The 27,962-nt window shown below is 43.3% G+C and overlaps 1 protein-coding gene across 1 annotated transcript; it reads right to left on the bottom strand.

The window, feature by feature from the left end:
- Window positions 1–11: 11 nt before the first annotated feature.
- CHGA (chromogranin A) lies at window positions 12–27,962 on the bottom strand. The gene is made up of 9 exons (XM_043988838.1): window positions 27,777–27,962; window positions 27,558–27,648; window positions 26,423–26,469; window positions 20,138–20,231; window positions 19,671–19,739; window positions 11,921–12,022; window positions 7,899–8,369; window positions 4,242–4,699; window positions 12–496 (listed from the first exon to the last, which is right to left on the bottom strand). The coding sequence occupies exons 2-9, from the start codon at window positions 27,601–27,603 to the stop codon at window positions 413–415; spliced, it is 1,371 nt and encodes a 456-aa protein (XP_043844773.1). The 5' UTR covers window positions 27,604–27,648; window positions 27,777–27,962; the 3' UTR covers window positions 12–412.

The following is a 27,962-nucleotide window of genomic DNA, read 5'->3' as shown; positions in this document are numbered from 1 at the left end:
AGAAGCAGAGAGCCCATTGGAGTTTTATTTTTCCTTAGATAAATTTTATATAGAATATATTACAGTCAGTAGTCTTCGACTTCAAAGAGAACAAGTTATTGCAGTTGTATTTAGTGAACCTAACAGTGATGGGGAAACATTCTACAAAAGCTGTCTCATTGTTGTCTTGAAGTGATAACTGGAAACCAACATAAAGTGTATGAAGAGGCCTTGAGGTGGGGAAGGAGTGCACAGGGGTACAGAAACTCAAGTGAAAAAGCAGATTCGGGAAGTGTCACAGGTTGCATTAGGGGCACTGTCTTCCTGCCTAAAACCCCTCTGGCCATCCTTATTTGAGTTGGGAAATGAAAAGGCAAGGTGAGGAGGAGGAATGAGTTTCTGGGCATTCCGTAGGATCCTAAGAGCCAGCCTTTCAGCCCCTCCGGAGCTCATGGAGTTTGTGGGCAACTTTCTCCAGCTCTGCTTCTATGGCTGCCAGACTTTCCAGCTCTTGGTCCTAGAAAAAACAAGTGGGAAAGGAAGTAAGGTCCATCAACTGGATCTCTAGAGATTTTAGTAAGATGTTGCTACTGGAAGTCCAGCCTCCAGTAGAGCTGTGCCCCCATTTCCAGAGAAGCAGGAAATGTAAACACACAAGTTACATTTGTTATGAGTGAAACCGATCCTAGGACCCACTATTCTGACTGGTCTTTTTTGGGGGGGGGGCAATGGGGGATAAGTGACTTGCCCAGGGTCACACAGCTAGTAAGTGTCAAGGGTCTGAGGCTGGATTTGAACTCAGGTCCTCCTGAATCCAGGGCCAGTGCTTTATCCACTGCACCATCTAGCTGCCCCTCTGACTGGTCTTAAAGTCAGGAGTGACCTGGGGTTGAATCTCAACTCTGACATTGAACTGGATGTGTGACCCTGGGCAAGTCAAAAAAATTTAAAAATGGAGCTAGCATGATTTGTGCTACCCTCTTCATGGAGTTGCTTTAAGGTAAGCAGTTTGTTAACTTTAAGACATTATGAAAAATATGAGTTGCTATTACTGTGTTGAAAGAGCCCGGATCTTCACAAATTATGGGGGCTTTGGGACCTAAAAATGACCCTTTTTGAAAGCACAAAGACAGCTCTTTGGGGAAGAGCTTAGGATGGTATAGGGTCACTAATCCATACATAAGACATAGGAACTTAGTTGTAAACTGTAATGTTATCTGTGTCTTACTGTATTTTTATTACTTTTGCTAAATATTTCCCAATTACATCTTTTTGTGTGTGTGTGTGTGTGTGTGTGTGTGTGTGTGTGTGTGTGTGTGAGGCAATTGGGGTTAAGTGACTTGCCCAGGGTCACACAGCTAGTAATTGTTAAGTGTCTGAGGCCGGATTTGAACTCAGGTACTCCTGACTCCAGGGCCGGTGCTCTATCCACTGCGCCACCTAGCTGCCCCCCAATTACATCTTTTTGTTTTGTTTTGTTTTGTTTTGGTTTTGTTTTGTTTTGGTTTGGTTTTTTTGACAGGGCAATGGGGATTAAGTGACTTGCCCAAGGTCACACAGCTAGTAAGTGTCAAGTGCCTGAGGCTGGCTTTGAACTCAGGTCCTTCTGAATCCAGGGCCAGTGCTTTATCCACTGTGCCACCTAGCTGCCCCCCCTCCCCAATTACATCTTGATCTAGTTCACCAGCACTTGGGAGCTGTGTGTTTGACACCTTTGGTGTAGGTGATAAAATTTTGAACCAGTTTCAGATCTCATCTTCAATGCTTACTAGTTGTGTGACTCTGGGCAAGTTATTTAACTTCTCTGTTTCTGATTCTTCATCTGCAAAATGAGGGGGGAGGTGGGGCAGTTGGTGGCCTTTAAAGTGTCTTCCAGACACTAGCTGTGTGACCTTGGAAAAAATCTCTTTACACTATTGATAAATAATTTTATAAATTTTGAAACTTAGAGTGTTTGCTTATGGTATAAGGGAGTTTGGAAGGACTGGATTCATAAGCTTTCAGAGGTCATCTCATTAAACCCACGCCTGAAGCATGAATCCCATTTACCGGAGTCCTGAGGAATGACTATTCCACCACTTGCAAGACCTTCAGAGACTGGAGCTTGTGACTAGAAACGATAACCCCTATTAGAAAATCTTTCTTACACAAAGTCAAAATCTGCCTCCTTTTAACTCCAGATCAGAGGATTTGAGAGTTGAAAAGGACTTGGAGAGTTCATCTAGTTTTTACAGATGCTGAGGCCTGAGGTGAAGTAGCTCACGCTTAGTCATACAGGGAATACATGGCAGAGCTGAGAGTCAGGGTCCACACTCCAAGTCTGGTATTCTTTTCATTATGCCACTACCCCGCAGTCCTAAGTGCTGCCCACTGGGGCCAAGCAGGATGACCCCAAGCCCTCTTTTTCCCATGACTGCTCTTGAGACAAAAGCCCCCCACCCCCCACCCCACCCTGAGTGCCCAGGCATGGGGCTCCAGGAAGCTAAGCCACAAGAAACAATTAGACTACCAGAAGGCACTACCACCTCTGTTAGGTGCTGATGGAGTTCACAGGGGGACAAGAGCAGTAGGGGCTGGCATGATCAGGGTTTGAGCTGTGCTTTGAAGGGAAATACTCTTCTCTGTTTTGAATGAAACCTAGTCTACCTAGTTCCTAATGAGGAACTCCCTCTACCAAAGCAGATAATTGCTTTGAGTAGCCTGAGAGACTAACTTACCTTGGGCCGCACAGCCAATATATGTGTTAGCGGTGGCACTTGAACCCTCGTTAGAGCTTGGAATGTTAAGATAGTGCCAAGAGGAATCTTTTTCCTTTGGGGACTGCTTATTCCAACAATGTGAGAATGTCCCAGCCTAAGATTAGGATGGGTCTCAACTGTTCCTCATGTACTAAGGAACCTGTTTGCCGAGGCAGCAATATCCTGATGTACATATTTAGAAAAACCACCTGCCCCTCTGGGGGCCCAGCTAGTTCATGGATTAGAACTGGAAACGACCTTAGAGAGAGTTTCCTCATATGTAAAAGAAGGTTGTTGTCCCAAAGGCTGAGGGACTTGTTGGAGGTCACACAGCTAATGAGGAAGGGAGCTGAGATTCAAACATTAGAATGCGGTGGGGGTTTGCTTATCTCAACTGTGCCACACGTTGCCTGTGTGGCAGGCTCTCTCTCCCACCTCAACCCACCTTTAAAGTGGGACCAACCCCCAGCACCTTGAAACATTGACATCAGGATCTTAATGGGGTCTCTGTCCCCTCGAACCATACCCTATTGTAGGAAGGTTCATTCTAGCCCAGGCTCCCTTCCCCAAACTTTGTGCCCTCCTGCATAGGTAATGTGGGTGCAGTAGATTGGAAGGGGGCCACCAGGGGATAGAGCTCTGAGTTCAGATTCTGCCCAGCTGTGTGACCTTGGGTAAATCACTTAACCTCTGTTTGCTTCAACTTTCTTAACTGTAAAACGAGTGCAGCAATAACACCAGCCTGCCTGGGTGGTTTTGAGGATTAAATGAGATATTTGCAAATTCTTTAGCACAGGGCCTGGCACGTAGTAGGGGTTATCTAAGTCAGAAGAAATGTATTTGAATCTCGGCTTTGCCATCTGCCGCCTGTATGAGCTTAGGCAAATCAAGAACTTTGTTGGCCCTCAGCTTCCTTGTTTGTAAAATGAAGAGGTTGGACTAGGTGACCTCTGAGGTCCTTCGCAACCTTGTGGTGTCTGGAGGACAGAATGTTAGGTTGGGGCTGGGAGAAGAATGAAGCAGCTCACTGAAGAAGAGAAGTCCCCGAAAATGGTCTTGTTCAAGGCCCTGGTAAGAGCTGGAAGGGATCTTAGTACTCCTTTAGTCCAAAGCTTCTTAAACTGTGGGTCACGACCCAACATGGGGTTGTGTAACTGAATGGGGGGTTGAGAAAAACTTTCTTGGGTCTAAGGGGGTTGCCGGTGTAAAAAATTTGAGAAGCCCTGCTTTAGTCCAACCCTCTCATTTTACAGAAGAGGACATAGACCCAAGAGAAGAGAGAGTGCTTGCCCCCAATCACACAGACATTCAAAGTGGAAGAGCCTTCATCCCTCTTTGCGCCTCATGATGTTGGCTCACATGGCTACTGCCAGAGCTGGAACTTGAACCTGCAAGATCCTGATCCTAAATCCAATGGGCTTAACCTACAGCAAGATATTTCTGCATTTGCTTGCTCTTCAATCATACCCTTTTTCCTCTGTCCCCCCAAAAGCGAAGTCCCAGCTACCCCATTATCATACCCACCTCCGTCCTTCGGTTAGCACTTCCCTCTTCCTCCTTCTTCTCATCTGGGTCCCCCCTGATAGAGAGAGGCAGGCCTGCCTCGATGCTGTCCTCTCTCGAGTGAGCTTTCCAGGTTCTCCTTGGCAGCCCCATAGGACTCCCAAAGTCATACTTGTGGGATCGAAAGGAGAGTTTCATGGACCGGTCTGGCTCTTCCTCACTGTTGCTCTCCTCCAGCCGCTTCTTAGCTGTCAGCTCTCTGGCCAGCTCATCCATCTTGTTCCACCTCTTGGAGTCCTCCCATTCTTTGGAGAGTTCCTCCTCCAGTTCCTGACTCTTGCTGTCCCTTGGGTTGAAGATGTTTTCAGTGGCCACTGCTGCCTCCTCAGAACGCCGACTCAGCCCCTTTTCTTCCTGAGATCTGGTTTCCTCTTGCATGACCTTCCCTTCTCCATTTAGATCCAGTGCCTCTGGTTGACCTGGAGCAGTTGGTGGAAAAGAATAAAAAAAAAATGAGCTAACTGGAAATTGCCTCTGGGGCAAATATCGTTCCCGGGCTACCTATCCACTGACTAGGTGAGGCTTTGCTGAGAGTGCTCTTCTAGGTCCTTTATCTGCTGCAGGTTTATCCATGGGTGAAGCCAATGTGGGCTCTGAGCAGTGACATGGTTAAAACTGAACCAAGGGGTTGTGTCACCACATACCAAAGGACTGTCCCTAATTGGGACAGATTGAAAGTGACACACTAGGGGCAGCTAGGTGGCAGGGGCAGGTAGGTGGCGCAGTGGATAGAGCACCGGCCCTGGAGTCAGGAGTACCTGAGTTCAAATCCGGCCTCAGACACTTAACACTTACTAGCTGTGTGACCCTGGGCAAGTCACTTAACCCCAATTGCCTCACTAAAAAAAAGAAAGTGACACACTAGGTTTACCACCCCATGAACTACAAATAAAGGCTTCTCTTTCCTTAAAGGAAGAGTGACCCCTGCAGAATCATTAAAGAAAAGGAAACAAGCTTTTTTTTTTTTTTTTTTTTTTTTTTTGGTGAGGCAGTGAAGGATAAGTGACTAGCCCAGGGTCATACAGCTAGTAAATGTCAAGTGTTTGAGGCTGGATTTGAACTCAGGTCTTCCTGAATCCAGGACCAGTGCTTTATCCACTGTGCCACCTCGCTGCCCCTCACAAGCATTTATTAAACACCTCTGTGTGTCAGCCACTGGGCTGATTGCTTTCCAAATATCTCATTTAATATATACAACAATTGTGGGAGGTAAGTGCTATTATTATCTACATTTTACAGATCAGGAAACTGAGGCAGATGGGTAGAGTGATTTGTCCAGGGTCATATAGCTAGTAAGTATCTGAGACTGAATTTGAATTCCCGTCTTCCTGAATCCTAGCACTTCTAGTGCCAACATTCTATATTTTATGGTGCTTTCCAGCTCTAATATTCTATGTGCTAAGGCCCCTTCCAGTACTAATACTTTATGTCATTCAGCATTAGCATTTACTTTTATTTTAATTTTTTTAATTTTTGGTGAGGCAATTGGGGTTAAGTGACTTGCCTAGGGTCACACAGCTAGTAAGTGTTAAGTGTCTGAGGCCGGATTTGAACTCAGGTCCTCCTGACTCCAGGGCTGGTACCACCTAGCTGCCCCTCCCTGCATGTTTTAACATTTTATATTCTAAGATCTCATCTAGCTCTAATACTTGATGGTTCTGTATGCTAGCATTCCAAGTTCTACGGTCTTGTCACATTGAAAGTTTACCGTCTTTAAAATAGTCGTGTGATGTAGGGAGTACATTCTGTGTATTTCTCATTTTATAAATGAAGAAACTAAGGCCTAGAGCTGACACAGGACTTGCCCAAAACCAAACATCTAACTAGTGGTAGATTCAAACTCAAACTTTCTCATTTCCATGACCAGGGTGGCACAATTGCCATTAAGTAAAATAGGGCGGCTTGATGGCCCAGTGGATAGAGCACTGAGATCAGGAAGACCTGGCCTCAGACACTAGCTGTGTGACCCAGGGCAAGTCACTTCACCCTGTTTACACCTGATTCCTTATCCGTAAAATGAGCTGGAGAAGGAAATAGCCAAGCACTCCAGCATCTCTGCCAAGAAAACCCCAAATGGGGTCAAGAAGAGTCAGATACGACTGAAACAACTCAACAGCAATAGCCCTCACATTTTCAATTCCTTTCTCTGTTTTGACAGTTCAATCATCCAGCTGATCGAGTGTCTTCATATTTGCTGGCACTTCATTCTTTTTTTTTTTTTTTAAGTATTTTTTGTTGGTTTCTTTTTTTGTGGGGCAACAAGGGTTAAGTTATTTGCCCAGGGTCACACAGTTATTGTCAAGTGTCTGAGGTCATATTTGAACTCAGGTCCTTCTGAATCCAGAGCTGGTGCTTTATCCACTGCACCACCTAGCTGCCCCTCCTGCACTTCATCCTTGCCACGCATATTTGTAGTTCTGTATATTTGCTCAAGTTCTTTCCCCAATCTGGAATGTCCATTCCCCCTCTTCTTAGCCCACCTAAATCTTGCATTTTATTCTACAAGGCACAGGCCCGTCCCACTTTTGCCCTGAAAACTTCCCTGAGTGACTACTACCTGCTTCTCTGAACTCACACCTAATGGCTATTCCACTCTTAAAGCCCTTAGTATATGGGGCTTTGTGGACTTTCTTTAACTTCTTTTGTGCATATTCTTTTTGCATTCATGTTTCATTTTTTGAGACTGCATCATATATCAGAAAGAGCACTGAACTTGGAATAGGGAAACCAGGCGTTCCCATCACACTTTTTTTTAGCACCTATTAGCTTTATTGGGAAAATAACTTCACTTCTCTAACTTCAATTTCCTCATGCATGAAATGGGTACATTAATACTTCTACTACCTACATTAAGGTTACTATAAGAAAATCACTTTTAAAATACTTTATAAATGCTGACTTTTTGTGAGTCATTTATAGCATCATAGATTGTGAGCTCAAAGGGACCTTAGAGCCCATGTAGTCTGACTCCTTCATTTTATAGATGAGAAACTGAGGCCCAGAGAAGTTGACTTGCCCAGGGTTAGTAAGTGCTTAAGCCAAAATTTTAACTCAGGTCCTCTGACTTCAAATCCAGTGGTCTTTCTATTGTGCTGTGCTGTCAACACTTGTTTTAATGAAAACAACAATAATAATAGCTGATGCTTATGTAAGTACAAAGTACGGTACATTATTTCACTTGATCCTCATAATAACCCCTTGAGAGATGGGATATGTATGTTTTCTTCTTTGGTGTTCAGGTATCTTTATTTGAGACTCCATGGTATAGCGGAAAGAGCACTGGGCTAAGAATTAAGAGTCACAGCACTGATTCTTAATATCTAGGTGACCTTGGGGGGGTAAGTTAATTAACCTCTCTAGACCTCACTGAACTCATCTCTAAAATGGAGATAATAATACTTGACCTTGATTCACAGGATTGTTGCGATTTAAATGACATGTGAACTGCAAAACACTAGCTAAATAAGAGTTTTTGTCATTATTTAAGCACTCAACCTAAGCCTGGATCTTAATAGCAAATTCACTGAAAAGGGATTCACATGTTTGTACCCAATAGCAGGCAAATCCATAGCCAGGGATTTACTAGGGGAAATGTGGTCAAGGGCTCTGCATACATACTGTCTCCCCTTGGAGTTTCCTCATTCTCATCAAGGGTTGAGCTGGTACTGAATGCTCCAGTGGGACCTTCATCATCTGATGCTTCTTTATTTCCTTCTTGAGCCAGATGAGCTCCCTCCTCCTCCTCCTCTTCCTCCTCCTCTTCCTCCTCTCCATTTGCCTCCTCATCTCTCTTGGAACTTTGTTCCTCCTCTTTGAGTTCTAGACTCTCCTGAGAGTCTGTGGACTGGTCCTTGCTGTCTTCACTGGTTTTGGGGGCTAAGGGCTCCTCTTTGGTCAGGCCACTAGCCAGGGTACTTTCCAGGCTCACATCCTTGGAGGCCTTGCTGATCTCGTTCTTCTCAGAGTCCTCCTTGGCTTCCTTGGGGTTGGTCTCTTTGGGCTGGGCCTCTCTTTCTTCCAGGCTCTTCTCCTCCTTAGACTCTGTGGCATCTTCAGGAAGCTTCTCAGAGGAGGCACGCTTTAATTCCTCTGCAAGATGCACATACACACAGAAAGAAAAAAAAAATCAGGCCTTGAACACACAAATCTAATTGTTACCCAACAGATTCTCACTGTAAAGTCAATTTCAGATAGATCTGAAACCTTCCTGTTTACTCTTTTATGATGGAATTGCAGTAGTCCTGTCATTCATTTACTTATCATTTATTAAGCATCTCAATATGTAAAAAGCACTGTGCTAGCTAGTAGAGTAAATGCAAGATTTAGATAAGCCAGAGTCCCAGCTCTCATAGAGCTTTCAGTCTAGTTATTGCCTGTATGTCCTGAGGCCGGATTTGAACTGAGGTCCTCCTGACTCCAGGGCTGGTACTCTATCCACTGTGCCACTTAGCTGCCCCACTAATGTCTAACTCTTAGAGGTTACACACTACACTATGATACTATAGTGCCTTCCTTGATTATACATAAATTGAAGATGGGAAGGCTGTGGTATTAGATAGAGTGTTAGATATGGAATCCAGAAGAGGTGGGCTCTAATCCTACCAGTGACACCAGTTTTATCACCCTAGGCAAGGAATTTCCTAGGACTTATTCACTGTAGCAAAGATGGGTTACATAATATGCTTTATAGTGGAATGAGTCTCCCATAGTCAAAAATCACAAAACCTTCATATTTTTTAATATAAATTAAAACAAAACCATTATTAGTAAATCCTTCTCTTAAACCTTTAGATTCCATCCACAATAGATAGTCCAGTCGATAGAGTGCTAGGCCTGAAGTCAGGAAGGCCTGAGTTCAAATATGATTTCAGACACCTGCTATCTGTATGACTCTGGGTAAGTCAGTTACCTTAATCCACTGGAGAAGGAAATAGCAAACCACTGCTAAGAAAAAAATGGACAGTATTGTCCATGTTAGAGTAGGACAGAACTCAACCACAACCACAACAAACAGTAGATAGCATTGACTGGCATTGAAAGCCCAAACTGGAGGCTAGAAAACTTGGGTTCAAATATAATAGCAAGAATTCATATAGCACTTTTAGCTTTGCAGAGTGCTTTACATGGATCTCATTTCATCTTTACAATAACCCTGGGAGGTAGGTGCTATTATTCCCATTTTGCAGATGAAGAAACTGAGGCAGTCAGGTTAAGTGACTTGCATTTGAACTCAGGTCTTTGTGACTCCAGGCCCATGCAACTATCCACTTCACTATGTAGTTGCCTAATCTAAGTCCCTGCATTAATGTACTGACTTAAACCAAGTCACTTAACCTCTTTATATAATGGGGACAATATGCACAACCTCATTCTGACCTTATTCTTTGCTCAGTGGAATTTTGATTGGTTTATCTTGAATCTCATTGGAGAGCAATTGGTTACTAAAATCACTTAATTAAAAGGACCTCATTAAAATTACACAATCATAGAATCCTAATGTTGGAAAACTTATTAAAAACTAAGCTAGTCGGGGCAGCTAGATGGCGCAATGGATAGAGCACCAGCCCTGGAGTCAGGAGGACCTGAGTTCAAATCCGGCCTCAGACACTTAACACTTACTAGCTGTGTGACCCTGGGCAAGTCACTTAACCCCAATTGCCTCACTAAAAAAACAAACAAACAAACAAAACTAAGCTAGTCCCACTGGCTGCTACAACACAAGTCCCCAACAAGGTGCTGTCCAGCTTCCTCTTAAAGACCTTAAAGATGGGGAGCTCCCTACCCCTCGAGGCTGTTCATTCCACTTTGGGATTAGGAAGTCTTTCCTTACATTGATATGCTATGTGAATATTTCCCTTCAAAAGGCAGCATTACATCAAGACTTCCTTGTAAAGCCTAGGCTCCCTTACTCACAGAACATTATTAGAAGGATCAAAGAGCAGGAAGGGAACTTCAATTTTATATATGGAAAAACTGAGGCCTAGAAAGATGAGCTGCCTTGCCCAAGATCACAGTAGAGCCAGTGATATCAACCCAGACCTTGTCATGGTTGTCCTGAGGGTCCGATGAAATAAAATACATAATTTTAGTCATTTTCAGTCATGTCTAACTCCATTTGTGGTTTTCTTGGCAAAGATGCTGGAGTAATTTGCCATTTCCTTATCCAGCTCGTTTTGCAGGGTGAAGTGACTTGCCCAGGGTGTTACAGCTAGCAAGTGCCTGAGGCTGGATTTGAACTCAGGTCTTCCTGACTCCAGGCCCAAAACTCTATCCACTAACCCACCTAGCTGTCCAATGTACACAAATTACTTGGAAAAATCTTAAAAATAAAGGAAGCAAGACAGTGGCAAAACAGACTTTGGAGTTAGGAAGGCCTAGGTTTAAGTCCTACTTAGACCCATACTGGCTATGTGACCCTGGACAAGTCACTTCACTTCTCAGTGCCCTCTTAAGTTAAAAAGCAGTTGTTTGGCATTTGTAAGAGGGATTTCTTCACCACAATTGTAGATCTAGAGCTGGAAGGAGCCCTTGAGCCCAATTCCCTCACTTTACAGATAAGGAAACTGAAGCTCAGGGAAGTTGAGTGACTTGTCCAAGGTCACACAAGCAAGACCCTTAGTTTTCTTGAGCCTCAGTTCATTCATCTGTAAAGTGAGAAAGTGGGATTATGTAGCTCCCTACATCAATTCAATCATAGGTTTGGATCCTCACCTTTAAAGAAAGGCACATGGGGGCAGCTAGGTGGCACAGTGGATAAAGCACTGGCCCTGGATTCAGGAGGACCTGAGTTCAAATTCGGCCTCAGACACTTGACACTTACTAGTTGTGTTACCCTGAACAAGTCACTTAACCCTCATTGCCTGGCCCAAAAAAAAAAAAGGGCACTACATAAATGTAAGTTATCATCATCATCATTAAAAAGTGTCTATATCACAGAGAGGTATTATGAAAAAAAGCTACATCTAGATCTTGGCCCTGATTCCACCCCTAAATAGTCATGTGATGTGACAATTGGGACAATTTCACCGTCAGGCAAATGGAAGGTACAATCGGCCTGCCTGAACTAGGAGAAGACTAGGAGGGAGCTCATCTGGCCCTTAGAGGCAGACTGTGGGGATCTCAGAATATTGGGACCCAAGTAAGATGATTTAAAGTACAGAGGAAAAGTACGTTTGGGGATTGCTATTGCTAAACCGGATAAGATGCCAAAAAACTGAAAGAAAGAGGTGTGTGTGTGTGTGTGTGTGTGTGTGTGTGTGTGTGTGTGTGTGTGTGCGTGCATGTGCGCGTGTGTGCGTGTGTGTGTGTGTGTGTGCGCGCGCGCGTGCGCGCGCGCACATATGCCCCAGATTGGGCCTCAGAGGTAAGCTCTTTGACACTGCAAAACTCTATAGTGTCAGGAAAGATGATCCCTATTCTCTTGAGGGCTTGGGAACTGCTCAGCTCGGGCCTTGCTGACTCATCAAGGTCTAAATCACAGCAAAATCCCCATGGCCATCTCTGGCACCCCTGCTACAAGGCTGATTCAGCAAACCAAATGGGTTGCTTAGAGGGAGGAGCTTTAGCTACCATGGAGGTTAGCAAGAACATCTCTGTCCTCATCCTGTTGTGTTGAGGGGGGGGAATGGTCTTGTACTGACCCTTCTCCATGGTCTCCTCATTATTTTGGCTTCCAAGGACTTCCGAAAGTTCATCTTCAAAGCCTCTGTCTTTCTTTTGCTGCTGGGCTCTCTCACTGGCACCTGGTTGGAAAAAGAAAGAAGAAAAATCACAGCCCCTAAAAGAACAGTGTTTTGGCTTTTCAAACATTTGAGATGGAGAAAAAGGCACGGATCTCAGTTTTCTCATCTGTCAGATGGGTCCAGCGATTCCTTGTCCTGACCATCTCATAGGGATTACATTAAATAATGAATGTAAATTAAAGGGTATGATAATGTGGAAAGAGTGCTGGATTTAGAGTCAGAAGACCTGAGATCTAATCCCAGATTTAGCACTACTCCTTTGACATAAAGCGGGTTAGCCTCTCTGGGTCTGTTTCCTCAACTACAAATAAGGGATTTGAAACCTGTAAGGTTTCTCTTAGCCCCAAATCCATGATCCTATTTCATTAACTTCATAATTTATCTTTCTGTCTCCTCTCTCTCCTCCCCTCATTCTTCCCACAGCCATCAAGTTAATGTTCTTTAAAAAAAATTTTTGACATTCATTTAAAATTTTTTTGAGTTCTAAATTCACACACACCCCCCCACCCATTGAAAAGGTAAGAAATGCGATATCAGTTATAGATGTGAAATCATGCAAAACATTTCCATATTAAGTATGTTGTAAGAAAAAGTGAAAAACTGATGCTTCCCTCTGTACTCAGCTATATCAGTTCTCTCTCTCTCTCTGAAAGTGGGATAGCATTTTTCATCAGGTCCTTCGAAATTGGCCTGCATCCTCATATTGCTGAAAACAGCTAAGTCATTTCCAATTGAATGTTGTTCTTAAGGTTTACAATGATCTCCTGGTTCTGGTCATTTCACTTTGCATCAGTTGCAGATTTTTCTGAGAGTGCCCTGCTCATCATTTCTTATAGCACAATAATAGTATTATTCCATCACAATCCTATACCACAACTTGTTCAGCCATTCCATGATTGATGAGCAGATTTAAAGCCCGGGCCTGGCCACATCACTCCTCTGCTCCAATAGCTCCCTACTGCCCTTAGGATAAAAGACAGACCTTTCTGTTTGGTGTTTATAGAGCTTCACAGCCTGGCTCCAGGATTATTGTGCATTGCACCCCTTCATGCACTGCTTTGGCCAAACTGGCCTATTTGCTGTTTCCCATACAGAACATTTTCTCCATGACTTGTCCAGTACCTCAAAGATGCTTCCTCCTCATTTCTATGTCTTAGATTCCCTGGCCGTCCATTTCAAAGGCCACCTTCTAAAGGAAAGCTATCCTGATCCCCCTCCCAGTGCCATGCCCCTCTGAAATTACTTTCTATATACTTACTAGTTCCTTATCCTGTATACATACTGTTTCTCTTCAGCAGACTAAGCCCCTTGAAGGCAGGAACTATTATTTTTATCTTATTTTCCTGTGTGCTTAGCACACAGTAGGTGCTCAATAAGGTGCTTGTCAAGTACATGAGGTCACAAAACTAGTAACATATTTGAGACCCAAAGGATCCCCTTTCTGCCCCAAGTCTCTAATATTTTATGATGCTAAGAGTAGACCCCAATCTTCCTGATTCCCAGTTCAGGGCTCTTTTCCCCCCCAACTATGCCCTTACATTCACCTAAGTAGGGAAAGAGCCAACCAGTTCCAGTGGTAGGGACGGGGAGCAAACAGAGGGGCATTGTATGAAGTCCACTGAGCCAGAAATGAGGCTCAGTCAAGGGAGGAAACAAGAAAAAAACCCAGAAAACGATTGATTCTGAAACAACAATGCCAAAGCCAGAGGGGTCAGCTAAGACAGATGGAGGGTTGGGAAGCCTCTTTGGGAAGGGTCAGAAATACTCATGTTCCCATGGAAGTTACCCAGGAAGGAACAGAGAACCACCTTGGGGCTTTAAGCAACTCCTGCTACAACAGCATCAGGGTGGGCTTGGGCAGGGAGGGTCCAGAGCAAGGACACACTAGGGATAAAGCAGCCGTGTAAGCATGAAGCCCAGGATGTGTCCATCTGTCACTTCCATCAAAGGACCAGAGATCTAGATTAAGAGATAGCTCACTCTAAATAGCTTCTTTTTTTTTTTTTCCAGGGCAATGGGGGTTAAGTGACTTGCCCAGAGTCACACAGTTAGTAAGTATCAAGTGTCTGAAGCCGGATTTGAACTCAGGTCCTCCCAAATTCAGGGCCAGTGCTTTAGCCACTGTGCTACCTAGCCGCCCCTGCGAGCTCACTCTAAACAACTTCATGCAACCACAGACAGAAAGAGGAAACTTTAGAATATCAAATGTTAGCTTGGGAAGGAATGTTAGAACTTGCAAAGAAAATATTAGAGATGGAAAAGACCCAAGAACATAGAATGTTAGCATATAAAATGTTAGAACATGAAGACAGCCTTGGGACCTAGATAGTTAGAACATAAAACATGTTAAAGTTGGAAGAGAACTTGGGTCAGCTCATCCAAATCCTTCATTATGAGGAAATCGAGGCCCAGAGAAGTGTTTTCTGCCCCAGATCACACAGTAGCTTAAGTGACAGAATGAAGTATTGAATGTGTCTCTCTCGACTTCCATCTCATCACGCTGCCCACCTTGACCAATACTAATTGCAAGGCTTTCAACCATGGTGTCTGTGGCTCCCTGGAAGAGGAGGTCATTGACCCTTTGAGAATAAATTAGAGTATCCCAACTGGTTTTAGTTGTGGCCCAAAGGTAGTTAGGAGGAAACAGGTTTTGGCCTTGTCCTAACACTGGGGGAATCGGGGTTGAGTTGGTGACTCCAGTTATTTTGGACACATGCCATAAATCACTGGTCTCAGGACAGGCTCAGGAACCAGGTAAAACTACTCTGCCAGGATTCCCTTCACTCCTAAAGAGAGAATCCACCCTCTGGGCTGAGGGCATACTCAGGCAGAGTACTCATTTGATTCAGGGGCCCATGAGCAGATGTGTCAGGCTCCCCAAATGACTACCTAGTTCCTGAATCCCAGGCAAGCCCTTGCTCACAGCTGGGATTGCCAGAAAGGGGTTCTTTAGAACTTTATAAAAAGGGCAATTATATAAGTATAATGGAAAGAACATAGTATCTAGAGTTCAAGGACCTCAGGTCAAGTCTAATTTCTGTTACTTATGGCGTGACTTCAAAGAAGCTACCTCACCTCTCTGGACCTGAGTTTCCCTGTCTATGAAATGAGATGACTGGACTGGGGAGAGGTAGTTCACATGAAGGAAACAAGAAAAAAGCTTATGGAGAGGAGGGGAAGAGGGGGAAGGAGTGGGGGAGAGTGAGTGAACCTTACTATCATCAGAATTGGCTCAAAGAGGGAATAACATACTTACTCAAGTGGGTATAGTAATATATTTTGCCCTGAGGAAAAGTGGGAGGGGAAGAAAATAAGGGGTGGGGGGAGAAGAGGGGAAGGAGGGAAAGGCAGATTGGGGGAGGGAGCAGTAAGAAGCAAAACACTTTCAAGGAAGGTGAAGATGTTCTGCATAACTGCACATGTATGACATATATTGCTTGATTTCATAGGGAGAGTTGAGGAGGGAGGGAGAACAAAAAATTCAGAGCACAGAATTAGCTCAAAGACCTTAATCTCATCAGAGTGTGCTCAAGGAGGGAATAACATACACAGTCATTTGGGAGGAGTAATCTATTTAACCCTACAGGAAAGTAGGAGGGGAGGAGGATAAGGAGGGAAGGGTGAATGAAGGGAGGGTAAAGTGGGGGAGGGGGCAGTCAGAAGCAAAACACTTTTGAGAAGGAATAGGGTAAAAGAAGATAGAAAATAGAATAAATATATGGGAAGGGAATAGGATGGAGGGAAATAGTTATGATGATTTATTATAATGGCAAAACATGTTACCTACTCTGCTGGGCTATTGTGAAGAAAATTCTTTGTCAAGTTTAAGGTACTATATAAAAGTTATGATGAACAGGATGCTATCAGAAAAACCTGGAAAGACCTACATGAACTGAAGCAGAGAGAAATGTACTGTATGCAAAATAACAGCAAGAGTGTAAGATGATCTGCTGGGAAGCACGTGCTTATTTTCAGCAAGGCAATGATCCAATATAACTCTTAAGGACTTATAAAAATTGCAGTCCATTTAGAGAGAAAGAACTGATGGTATCTGAAAACAGATTGAAACACATTTTTTTTTTTCGGTGAGGCAATTGGGGTTAAGTGACTTGCCCAGGGTCACACAGCTAGTAAGTGTCGAAACACATTTTTTTTTTTTGACAATTCCTTAACCTGAAGTTTCATTTTTATCTGTTTTCTCTCACAACCTAGCTAATGTGGAGATGTTTTCCATGACTACTCATGTATAACTTATATTGAATTGCTTGAGTTCTTGGGGGCGGGGGGTGGAAAGGGAGGAAGGAAGATAAATTGGAACACAGTTTTTAAAAATTGATATCAAAATTTGTTTTTACATGTAATTTGGAAAATAAAATTCTAAACATTTTTTTTTTTAAAAGAAAGTGACTTACCCAGGGTCACCAAAGTAATGTCTGAGGCAACATTTAGATTCAGGTCTTCCTCACCCCGAGTCTAGTACTCTCACACCTAGCTAGCTGCCTATAGGACAGTGGTGTCAAACCCAGATAGAAATGGGGACCACTAATCTGCACATAAGGATTTCTGCAGGCCACATGTTGGCCTAGTTGTAAATTGTATTGTTACCTTGGTTCTATTGTATTTTTGTTTATTTGGTTAAATATTTGCCAATTACATTTTTTTTTGTAGGGCAATGAGGGTTAAGCGACTTGCCCAGGGTCACACAGCTAGTAAGTGTCAAGTGTCTGAGGCTGAATTTGAACTCAGGTACTCCTGAATCCAAGGCCAGTGCTTTATCCACTGCTCCACCTAGCTGCCCCCTGCCAATTACATTTTAATCTGTTTCAGCAGCATTTGAGATTGCTGTGGTGGCATATGCTGTGTGTTCAACACTTTCACTATTAGAGGATCTTGGATGAGTAACCAACATATGGAATACATTGGGGATCAGAGGAGGACTCTCAATGGAACACCTAGCACCATAGTGCCTGGGCTGCTAAGCAAGAGCATCACAACTTCTAGGTGCATTGAGAGTATTATGTATTCCTTATTGATAAGTAGACCCCATTTGAAACTTCTTGTCTAATGAAGACTTACATCTGGATCAAGAAGAAAGAAAATGTTCTTCCTAAAGTAGGATGAGCCTCCAGAGTGAACCTACCACAAATTGAAGGTCTTTCTGGCTATGTCATGGGCCAGAAGCTTCTGTGCCCAATAACTATCTCTCAGAAAGGCTCCACTCAAGTTGTTGTTTAGTCACTTTTCAGTCGGATACAACTCTTTGTGACCCTTTTTGGAGTTTTTGTGACAAAGATACTGAAGTAGTTTGCCATTTCTTTCTCATTTTACAGATGAGAAAACTGAGGCAAAGAGGGTTAAGAAAACTAGTAAGTGTCTGAGGCTAGATTTGAAACTCAAGAAGGTGGGGGCAGCTAGGTGGCACAGTGGATAGAGCACCAGCCCTGGATTCAGGAGGACCTGAGTTCAAATCCAGCTTCAGACACTTGACACTTACTAGCTGTGTGACCTTGGGCAAGTCACTTAACCCTCATTGCCCAACCAAAAAATAAAATAAAAAAACAAGAACTCAAGAAGATGAGGCTTCCTGGCCCCAGGTCCAGCACTTTATCCACCACACCATCTAGCTGCTCTTCCACTCAAGTACCACCTCCTAAAACTGACCCTCCTCCCCCACATTTGGTAATGTCCGACCTGCTGGAAATTCGCTTTGTATGTGTTTTGTATTTATTTATTTGTGTTCATGTTGTTCCTTGGTCAAACTGGATAAGTTAAACCTTTCACACACTAGCCTTTTAGATAAATGAAAGCAGCAACTCTGTCTCCCTTCTCCCTGCTTCCAAAGACAAGGAAGTTCCTTGAGAGTGGGGACTGTGTCAGGTTTGTGTTTTGTTTTGTTTTTGTTTTTGTTTTTTGTGGGGCAATTGTGCCCAGGGTCACACAGCTAATGTTAAGTGTCTGAGGCCAGATTTGAACTCAGGTCCTCCTGACTCCAGGGCCGGTGCTGTATCCATTGTGCCACCTAGTTGCCCCAGGTTTGTGTTTTGTATGCCTGGCACAACAATGGTAATAAATGCTTGTTCAATGAGTGGATGAAGGGAAATGAAATCTTACTGCCTCTGGAACATTTATTCCTTTGCATCTGCCTTTTATTGAAGACCACAGTTGGGGAATTCAAAGAAAGGCCATATGGGGAAGTGAGGAGAAGACTTGTGTTTAAATATTGACCTACTAATTGTATAACCTTTGGCAAACCACTTCCTAGTTTGGAGAGGCTGTGATTCTGATTCTCCTTCTTACTGGGAGAGGGAGCTAATTTGCACTCTCAGCTGTCAGTCATTTTGCAGGTCAGCCACATACATGAGTCACTGATGTTGCTATTCAGGTAATACTCTTGAATTTAGATTCATATGCTAGCTCCTCAAATTAGATTTCAGAATAGTTTTGGGGTAGTGCTAGGCTGGGGACTTCCAGCAAAGTCAGAAACAAAGTACCACTTGCTCATTAAGATGCAATACAGAAGCTAGTAAACCACTCACTCCTCAGATGAAAACCAGGGAGACAGAAATTATTCCAAGAGCCTGTTTGTAAGTCACTGCCTGGGATGAAAGAAACCTTCCCCTGAGCCAGTGAACCTTGCTTGTTGTTCTCTCCTTATAGGAAGCATCCAAGCATTCCCATTAGTGAGTTTTGGGGTGGCAAGGAAGAAGGCAGGGAGCCCTCTGACTGCACTTTCATTCGTGAATAATAAAGGGAAGGAAACTCTTGGTGCTTTGAGTTCCCCACAATTAATCTGAAAGCACTTCTGGAATGACAGAGGTGATATAATAGAGCACTAGATTAGGACCCTGGAGAGCAGCCTTGGACAGTCCCCTGGGGTCAGCAAGACCTGGGTTCAAATCCTGTCTCACGCTTACTATGTGACCCTGGGCAAACCAATTAATCTTTTCTGAGCCCGAGTTTCCTCATTTCTAAAATGAAGGGATTGCACTAGGTGGCTTCCACTATCGCCTTCCAACTCCGAATCTATGATCCTATGATTTGGGTTCCTGCCTCATCTCTGCCAATAACATAACCTTGGGTAGGTCATTTCTCTTAGTTAGGCCTCAGTTTCTTCCTCTGCCAAATGAATGGTTATGCATAGGTAATTTTTAAGGTTCCTTAAAGCTCTAAAGTTCTCTGACTTTGTGTTCTAAGTCTGCGTTCCAAGGTTCCTTATAGCTCTATCTTTCCATGTTCCATGCAACCCTCCAGTTCTGACACTTTAAATTCCATATTCTAACATTCTCTGGATCTTTGTTCTAATATTCTATATCCTAAAGGTCCCTTCTAGTTCTAGCTTTCAGTAGATTTTTTTGGGGGGGCAATGAGGGTTAAGTGACTTGCCCAGGGTCATACAGCTAGTAAGAGGCTGGATTTGAACTCAGGTCCTCCTGAATCCAGGGACAGTTTTTTATCCACTGTGCCACCTAGCTGCTCCCCTCTAGCTTTTTCTAATTCAAAGATAATAACCATATGGGAGGGATATAAAGATCCATGGCTTCCTGCTTTGCTGAGAAACAACACAAACCAAGCTCTTGTGCATGGGTAGAATAAATTTCTGCCTACCTTAGGAGTTTACTTCCATCAGATATGAAATAGCTGTAAATACCTTGGATGGCCAGTTCCTGGAGCTCTTTCAGCAAGTTTTGATGTCGGAGAATTGAAATAATCCTTTCATCTGCAAGAAAAGATCATTGTTATGGGTGGCTTCCAGCAACCAGCTGAGTAAGATTTCCCTCCATATGATCAGCTGCCCACATTATTCAACAGCAGGGCCCAGTGAAATGCTGTTTTAGATTCCATTCAAAACAGTCCCAGGCTCTAGATTTTATTGTGGGCTTACCTAAGTTATCTGACACAAAATCTATTCATCCATCCATTTGGAAAAATGTGTATTAAGTACCTTGCAAGTGCATGATTAGCCTTGAGCAAACACCCACTCAGAGGCCCAAGGTCTTAAAAGCAGTAGCAGTTTTTGTCAAAAACCAGTGCTAAAAATTGTCTCTTTCCCCACCCCCACCCACCCACCCCGGATCCACCTCCTAACCAGACTGAAGAGCAGGGAGAGACAGATACCTCCTCGTAGGGTCTCAAAGCAGTCCTCACTGATGGGCAGTGGACTTGGCTTGGAAAGTGTGTCAGAGATGACCTCAACAATACATCTCATCACCTGGGAGGGTAGAGGGAGAGAGATCGAGATTAAAGCCTGTCCCTGGCCATGATGTAGAAGAAGAAACCATGCCACTATTTCGGGGTGGAGCAGTCTGGAGGCTCAAATCCTCCAAATAATTAGAGAATGCTTTCATTTTGACTTAGTCACAGAGTTATACCCTAAGTATACCCCTAAAGTAAAAGCTAAGGAGCTTTACTTTATCTCCTCTACTCTCAGAGTGATCCTAGTTTGGGAAAGGGCCCTTCTCAGTTTTGTTTGGTTCTTTTTATAAAATAATATGTTTACAGTTAAAGGAAACTCTGTATACTTAGCCTGAAAGTGCTATCTAGGTTCAAATCCAGCCTCACACAATTACTAGCTGTGAGACCCTGGACAAGTCACTTCACCTGTTTGCCTCAATTTCCTCATTGATAAAAATGGAGCTAATAACAGCATTTACTTCCCAGGACTGTTAGGACAAAAGGAGATATTTGTAGAGCTCTTTTCAAATCTTAATGTCCTATATAAAAGATAGCTATCATTTGTTATTATGGACAAAGAAACTGAGTCCAAGGGCAGTTAAATGACTTGCCCAAGATCACACAGTAAGAGGCAGTATCCAAATCTAGGTCTTCTAACTCCAAATGCTTTGCATCACATTGGATTGTTGTTGGGGTTTTTGGTGGTTGTTTGTTTCTTCATTTGTTTTTGCAGTACAACTAAATTCAAAGTGCTGAGATTCTGCTCAGGAAGGTTGGCACAATACCAGAACATAAATCTAATCTGAGCAGGCCCAGTGCTGAGTGAACAGACCAAATAAAAATGGAAGATGAATCTGGGCTCTCTGAATATTCTTCACCTTCCTCAGGCCTTGGAATTCTCCACTGGAAGGAGACCAGGAACAATAGGCAAAAGTCACTGAGAACCATATTTCAGATTACTCTCAGGAAAAACTAATAATTAGAGCTATCTCAAAGTGGAGCTGGCTGCCTTATGAGATAGTGTATCCTCTATTATCACAGGACTAGAGCAAAGGCTTGAATGACCACTCATTGAGGATATTGCAAATGGTTTTGGACTCAGGCATCCCTTCCAACTTGAAGAGGCTGTGTTCTGATTCTCCTTCTTACTGGGAGAGGGAGCTAATTTGCACTCTCAGCTGTCAGTCATTTTGGTAGGTCAGGCACATGAGACACTGATGGTGCTATTTGGATACACTCTTGCATTTAGATTCATATGCTAACTCTCCAAATTAGACGATTCTGGGCTGGGGACTTCCAACAAAGTTAGAAACAAAGGACCCCCTCTGAGAATCTCTCACTTGCTCATTAGATGGACTTCGGAGATAGCAAACAATGCATTCACCCCCAACAGAATCCCTGGGAAATAGGTACAGATGAATTCAGTTCTGCCAGATCTCAAAGAGATACATGTCAGATATATGGGAAATCATGAGGAACCAGTGTGTCCTACCCTGGAACATGATAACAGTAAGATGTAGTGATAGAAAAGAACAGTGTACCAAGAACCAAAAGACCTGAATTCAAGCCCTAGTTCTGCAATCTACTGCTGAGACTCTAGGAAAGTCATTTCAGCTCCAGGACTCAGATTCCTACTCTGTAAAAAGAGAAAGTGGGACTAGATTCTGATCCATAAAGTCTCTCCCAGTGGTTTCCAAATTGTCTGCTGTTCCCAATGTCTAATTCCAGATTCTCTCAGAGCTAAAAGGAACCACCAATGTTAAAAGGTTCAATTCCCAGACCAATAGATGAATCTAAGAATTATCATGGTATGCGAGAGGCAGTATAGTGCCTTGGAATGAGGACTGGGCTCCGGACACAGAAGTTTCCAGTTTGAATTCATCTCTGTCACTGTTTCTATTGCTATAATCTTGGGCAAGTTACTAACTCACTGGAACCTCAGTTTCCTTTTCTGTAAAATGAAAGGATTTGGTTAGATGATCTATGAAGTCTCTCCTAGCTCTACATCTAAGTGATATCCAACTTCACTCAATCACTAAAGAACTGGAATTCAGTTTCAGAAGCAGCAGACACCTAGACACAAATGACTTTGAAATCTGTGTGATATAATGAAAAGAGGCAGCTAGCCTGGCACAGTGGATAGAGTGCTGGAACCTGGAGTTAAGACCTAAATTCAAATCTGGCCTTAGACACATACTAGTTCTGTAACTTACACAAAAGTCACTTAACCTTTCTGTTTCCTCATCTGTAAACCAGAAATAATAAGAGCATCTACCTCCCACAGTTGTTGTGGGGATAAAATGAGATATTTGTAAAGTACTTTGCAAGCCTTAAAGTGCTATGTAAATGATAGTTGTTATGTTATATGACAGTAGTGATGATGATAACAATGCTCACTGAACTTGGGAGACATGAACCCCTGGGATTTGAGCCCCAGCTCTTATACTAACTTACAACTTAAGCAAGTTATTCATCCTCACTCTCAGCTCCTTCATCTAGAACAGGGAGATAATCGACCTGTACTGTCACGCTCTTAGGGTAGTTGAAAAAGACTCACTTTGTGGTACTTAGGTGGTACAGTGGATAGCACAAAGGGCCAAGATTCAGGAAAACTTGAGTTCAATTCCATCTATGTTCACCCCAGGCAAGTCACTTAAGCTCTGTTTGTCTCAGTTTCCTCATCTGTAAAAATGGGGTGGTAGAGCTTGAACTACATGGTCTCTGAGGCCCCTTCAAGTTCTATGGTTGGTATCCCTATGATCCATACAATGCTATAGTAATATGAGCTTGAATTTGCTATTTCCTATAAGACTATCCATTCAGGATCTCTAGGCATATCCTAGCTCGGGGGCCAGATCTAAAAGGGAATAGAACTGTCCCCTGGGTGACTTTCCAGTAACCAGAGCTTGATCTGTTTAAACAGGGGAGTGGGAGGCACCTCTCTTCTGTAAACAATAGTGATGAGAAGAGAAGATTTAAAGGGACACAAGGCTACATCCACATCATGCTAAGATAGCCAGCAAAGAAGAAAACGGTCACATTGACCAAGGGAGCATGTATACAACCAGTGAGTAACATTTTCAGCCTTCACTACAGTATTGTCACTTAGCCAGAGCCTGATGAGCCTATGGTGGGATCTAGGACATGTCCCACACAGAGTGAATGACTAGGGAGCTGTTAATGACTGACTGGCTCAGCTGGCTATAGGATTGTGGCGTTTTCCAGGAAGTGATTGTCAAAGAGGGTCCCGGGTGTCCTCTTTTATGGAGCTCCTGAAAAACAGGATCTCATTTTCTTTGAGCTAGTTTTGCATTGCAAGCGCTAACGCCATAGGCCCCTACTAAATATTGAGTTGATGACAGATAGTTTCCAAGAAAGGTAGAGTTTTGTTATAATAGGACAGGCAGTGAGAAAAAGAATGAAGGAGCATGGCACTGTGAGTCAGGACACTCGGTTCTAGTCTCAGCTTTGTTAGCTAACTCTCTGTCCTTGGCAGATAGAGCCTTTTGTCTTTCTGAAATGTGGTTTCTCATCCATAAAGTTTTTCTCTCAAGCAAGGGTTCTAAACTCACTGTATCAGAGATCTCTTTGGCAATCTGTGGAACCGATGGACCCCCTTCTCAGAATATGTTTTAAAAACTGAAGTAAATGTTAAATATTAGTGAGAGGATAGGGAAACCAAAGAATATATATAGATATATAGATATAGATATAATTGTTCCCCAAGCCAAGTTCATAGATCTGAAATATATTGTGGACCCTAGGTTAAGGACCCCTGATTAGACAAATCTCTAAGTTTCTGTCCAGTTCTGTGGTTTTGTTGTTTTTGTTTTTGCAGGGCATGAGGGTTAAGTGACTTTTCCCAGGGTCACAGCAGCTAGTTAGTGTCAATTGTCTGATGTCCCAGATTTAAACTCAAGTCTCCTGAATCTAGGGCCGGTGCTTTATCCACTGCACTACCTAGCTGCCTCCAGTTCTATTTCTAAGGTATTACCCAACTCTGACATTCTAAGCTTCTATATTTCTATGAATAGAGAGCTCTTGGAGAGGAAAGAACAGCCAACAGGAGATAGAAATTAGTAAGCTGCTTAGGGGCATCTAGGTGGTGCAGTAGATGGAGCACCAGTCCTGGATTCAAGAGGATCTGAGTTCAAGTCCAGCTTCAGACACTTGACATTTACTAGCTGTGTGACCCTGGGCAAGTCACTTAACCCCAATTGCCTCACCAAAAGCAAAAAACAAAAACAAAAGAAATTAGTAGGCTGCAAATCAAGCCATCAAAAACCAAGTGAAAGCAGAAGTTGTAAGACAATTTGAGAAAGCACTGATTTAGAAATCCTTTGGACATTTGGAAAAAAGTGATCTTTGTCTCTTGCCAAATATATTGAAAAGACACTGAACCTGTAGTCAGAAGACTGAGTTCAATTTCAGCTCTACTATTTTTTCTTTCTTTTCTTTTTTTTTGAGGGAGCAATGACAGTTAAGGGACTTGCCCAGGTCACACAGCTATTAAGTATCAAGTGTCTGAGGCAGGATTTGAACTCAGGTCATCTTGAATCCAGGCCAGTGCTTTAGTCCACTGTTGCCACCTAACTGACCCCAAGCTCTACTCTTAATTAGCGTGTAACCCCTCAGTTTATCCATACCTAAGATGGTGATAACAGTATTTATACTACCTACTTCACAGGGTTTTAAAAATCAAATGAGGCTACGACTGTGTGTAAAAATGTTTGTACCCCTAAGTGCCATTATAAATGGTAGCTACTATTATTTGCCCCAAATAGGTTCCCATAAATGGAGCATTTGTCAAGCAACTAAGTGGAGAGAGAAGCAGCTAATGGACATTTATCTGATCTAAATTGAGGCCAGCAAAATGCGGTAAAGTTTGGAAACTCGATTCTGATTTGATACTGACTCATAATCATGTATGCAAGTGTGTATTTCAAGCTGCTTCAGAGCATTGTTAAGAGAAGTGCGCTTCAGTGTTTCCTGAAATCAGAGTCTGGTCAAGGATATCTCAGATCCACTGAAATTCGTGTCTCCTAGCTAAATGGGACTTTGAGACTAACATCTATAAAGTGACCCAAATGTCCAAAAACACCAAATTGGTTTTATTTATTCACAGAAGTAGCAAGATTAATGATCCAAGTACTGAAGTACTTATCACCCTCCCATTTTGGGGTGAATTAAAGAACTAGAGCCATATCAAGCTAGTCCCCCAGTGAGCTTTCCAGGGACCAGAGTGAGAAATAGACTGGAAGCAGGGACTGTTTGTAGTTAATTTCACTTCCGTTTCCATGGAACAAAGGAGGAGTACTGGATTTGGACTCAGATATGGTCTGAAGCTCTGTCCCTTGCTGTAATATTGGTTCCTCTGTAATATTGAGTCTCAAACCTCTCTGAGCTTCAGTTTCATCATCTGTTTATTGTTTTTAAATAGAGGACAGGTGGAAATTACCGTCTAGCTATAAACCCATCATCTTATGAACTTACAGAGAATTTATTTGTTCAAGAAAAATCACCTTTCTCTCCCCAGTCCTCCCTTCAAATTGTAGAACAGAAATCATGAGAGGAATGTTAATATCCAGAGATGAACAGCCAACTAGAGTATGTATACCAATAGGTGTACAAACAGATTGTCGGTTGTATAGTAGTCCATTGGACACCTGTGCTAAAAATAATTGTACATGTATCTTAGTCCATAGTATACAAGTAATTCCTTTGTACAAGTTCACTAGTGTAAGTGTTCAAATGATTAGTTTTAGCTGTGCATTTTCAATATTTTAATTTCAGATTGGACTACTCAGTTGTATATGCTATTAATTTAGTTGGCACATACAATTAATACAAAGACTACATGGATTATAGTTTCAGTTGTTCAGTGCACTGGAAGCATTGTACCTTAACAATTTCAGTTGTATATAGGACAGTTCAGACTAAACCAGGCACAGATATAGCTTAACTACACATCCACATCAATGGAGCCATGGAATTCACACAAGATGTGTCAATATGATTTGTTGTTAAGCCAACTAGAGAAAGAACTTGCCAGTCTTTCCCTTTATCATGTAATTTGAGTGGTAAGTTATCATTTTAGGAGGCTTTCAGCTTTCTTTTATCTAATCCAATGGCCATGGGTTGACTATAACCTTTGCTATTTAGGGATCCAGGCACTCACTTTATGCTTCACACCCAAGGTTACAGCTGAAACTCTCTTATGGACCTTACCTTAGTATCACTTTTATTTGCTGGGCTGTTCACTGGGAGTGCAATGACTGGAAAAGAAAAAAAAGGGCTTATTCTCACCGAGATAGTTTTATGCCATACAGTCTTATTTCTTTTACCTGGGAAGCAGGGATAATCCCAAGTAGAGATCGCTCAATCCAGGTACTCACTTATCCCATGATGTGGATCCCAGAAGGGGCTTCTAATTGCAGTGGGGGGGGGGGAAGAATCCTTCACTCCAGCTCTCAATTTCCACAACTAATGGCTGAAGTTTGTACTCTTTTCCAAAAAGGTTAGGTTTTCAGGGTGATTGGGGGGAGGGGCTTTTCATAAACATTCTACCCAGGCCAGAGAGGTTGAGTTGTCTGGAAAAGTATTTATCATTCTATTGGTTGGACAGCTCCCAGCCCCGATTTAGGTCTCCTGGGCACACATAGGAGGGCTCACAGATGGCTCAGGAGACCTCGAGGCAGGTGCCAGGGAAACAAAGCCAGCAGTTAAACTAGAAGGGGGGGACATCAATGAGAAGAAGGGAAGAAATACAAGAAAAAGGAGAGAGGTAGAAAAGATAGAGGTAGGAGGGTAATGGTGGGGTGAAATGGGGGAAAATGGTGATTTGATGGAAAGAGGGAAAGAAACAGGGAGATTAAAAGATGAAGAAGAAAAGAATATAGGGGGAGAAGATGGAGAGGGAGAATGTGAGGAAGATAGTACTGGGGAAAGATGAGGAAGAGAAGGGAGGGGGAGAAATAACTGAATTTCCCTGAGCCCTTCCCCCAACACTGTCAATGACCTTGACCAGCATCGGGGGTGGTGCAGTGGGGGTAAACCCTGGTGTGCCCAGGAAGGCAGCAGGGACAAACCCACCTCAGAGCTCCTTTGCAATAGTAGACCCTATCCTGGACCAGAAACAGAAATCCAGCCTTCAGCTTAGACAAGAAAAGGAAAGGAGGTGAGAGGGAGGCTTTAGAGTCACTGCCGCTGTCCACGGTGCTGAACAGACCCGGGATATAAGATAGCGTCAGGCTGCCCAGCTCCAGTAGCCCTATGCAGTGGAACTGCTTGGAGACCCTGAATGTCTCCTCTTTACCCCCTCACCTCCTTATCCTGTCTACTCCAGTCCCATCTCACTGCTTACCTTGCATAGCGAGGACCAGCAGGCGAGGAAGGCGGGGAAAGCTCATGTTGAATCTTGGATCACAAATTCGGCCTGGAGTTGACCTGGGGACCTGGGGGTAGTAAGTGCTAGGGGTTCAGAAAGCTCTAGGCAGGCTGAGAAGGGGGAGTGGGGTGGAAAAGTAGACGGATTTATTGCTATTTCTGAGCTGCTTTGCACAACTGGGAGAGAGGAACCTACCTGGCTCTCACGGAAAAGAGGTGGCCGGGGGTAAAGAGCCTGCCAGGGAATGGTGGGGGTAGGGGGATGGCAACGCCTTAGCTTGCCTCTTTGCCTTTTTTTGTCAGCCTGCAGTCTTTGAGCACTTCAACTGGAGCTCTGCAGCAGCAGCTTCCTCACACCTCCTCTTATATACTGTTTCCAGCC

Source organism: Dromiciops gliroides, chromosome 2 (assembly GCF_019393635.1).
Source record: "Dromiciops gliroides isolate mDroGli1 chromosome 2, mDroGli1.pri, whole genome shotgun sequence".
In the NCBI taxonomy this organism is placed as follows: Eukaryota; Metazoa; Chordata; class Mammalia; order Microbiotheria; family Microbiotheriidae; genus Dromiciops; species Dromiciops gliroides.
This window is presented reverse-complemented; position numbering and strand designations above follow the sequence as displayed.

Coding starts and splice junctions, on each gene's coding strand:
- CHGA (XM_043988838.1), bottom strand. CDS start 27,603: ATGAGCTTTCCCCGCCTTCCTCGCCTGCTGGTCCTCGCTATGCAAG. Junction 12,023..19,670: donor CCAGGAACTGGCCATCCAAG/GTATTTACAGCT, acceptor TTTTCCAACCAG/GTGCCAGTGAGAGAGCCCAG. Junction 4,700..7,898: donor GGAAACTCCAAGGGGAGACA/GTATGTATGCAG, acceptor CAACTGCTCCAG/GTCAACCAGAGGCACTGGAT.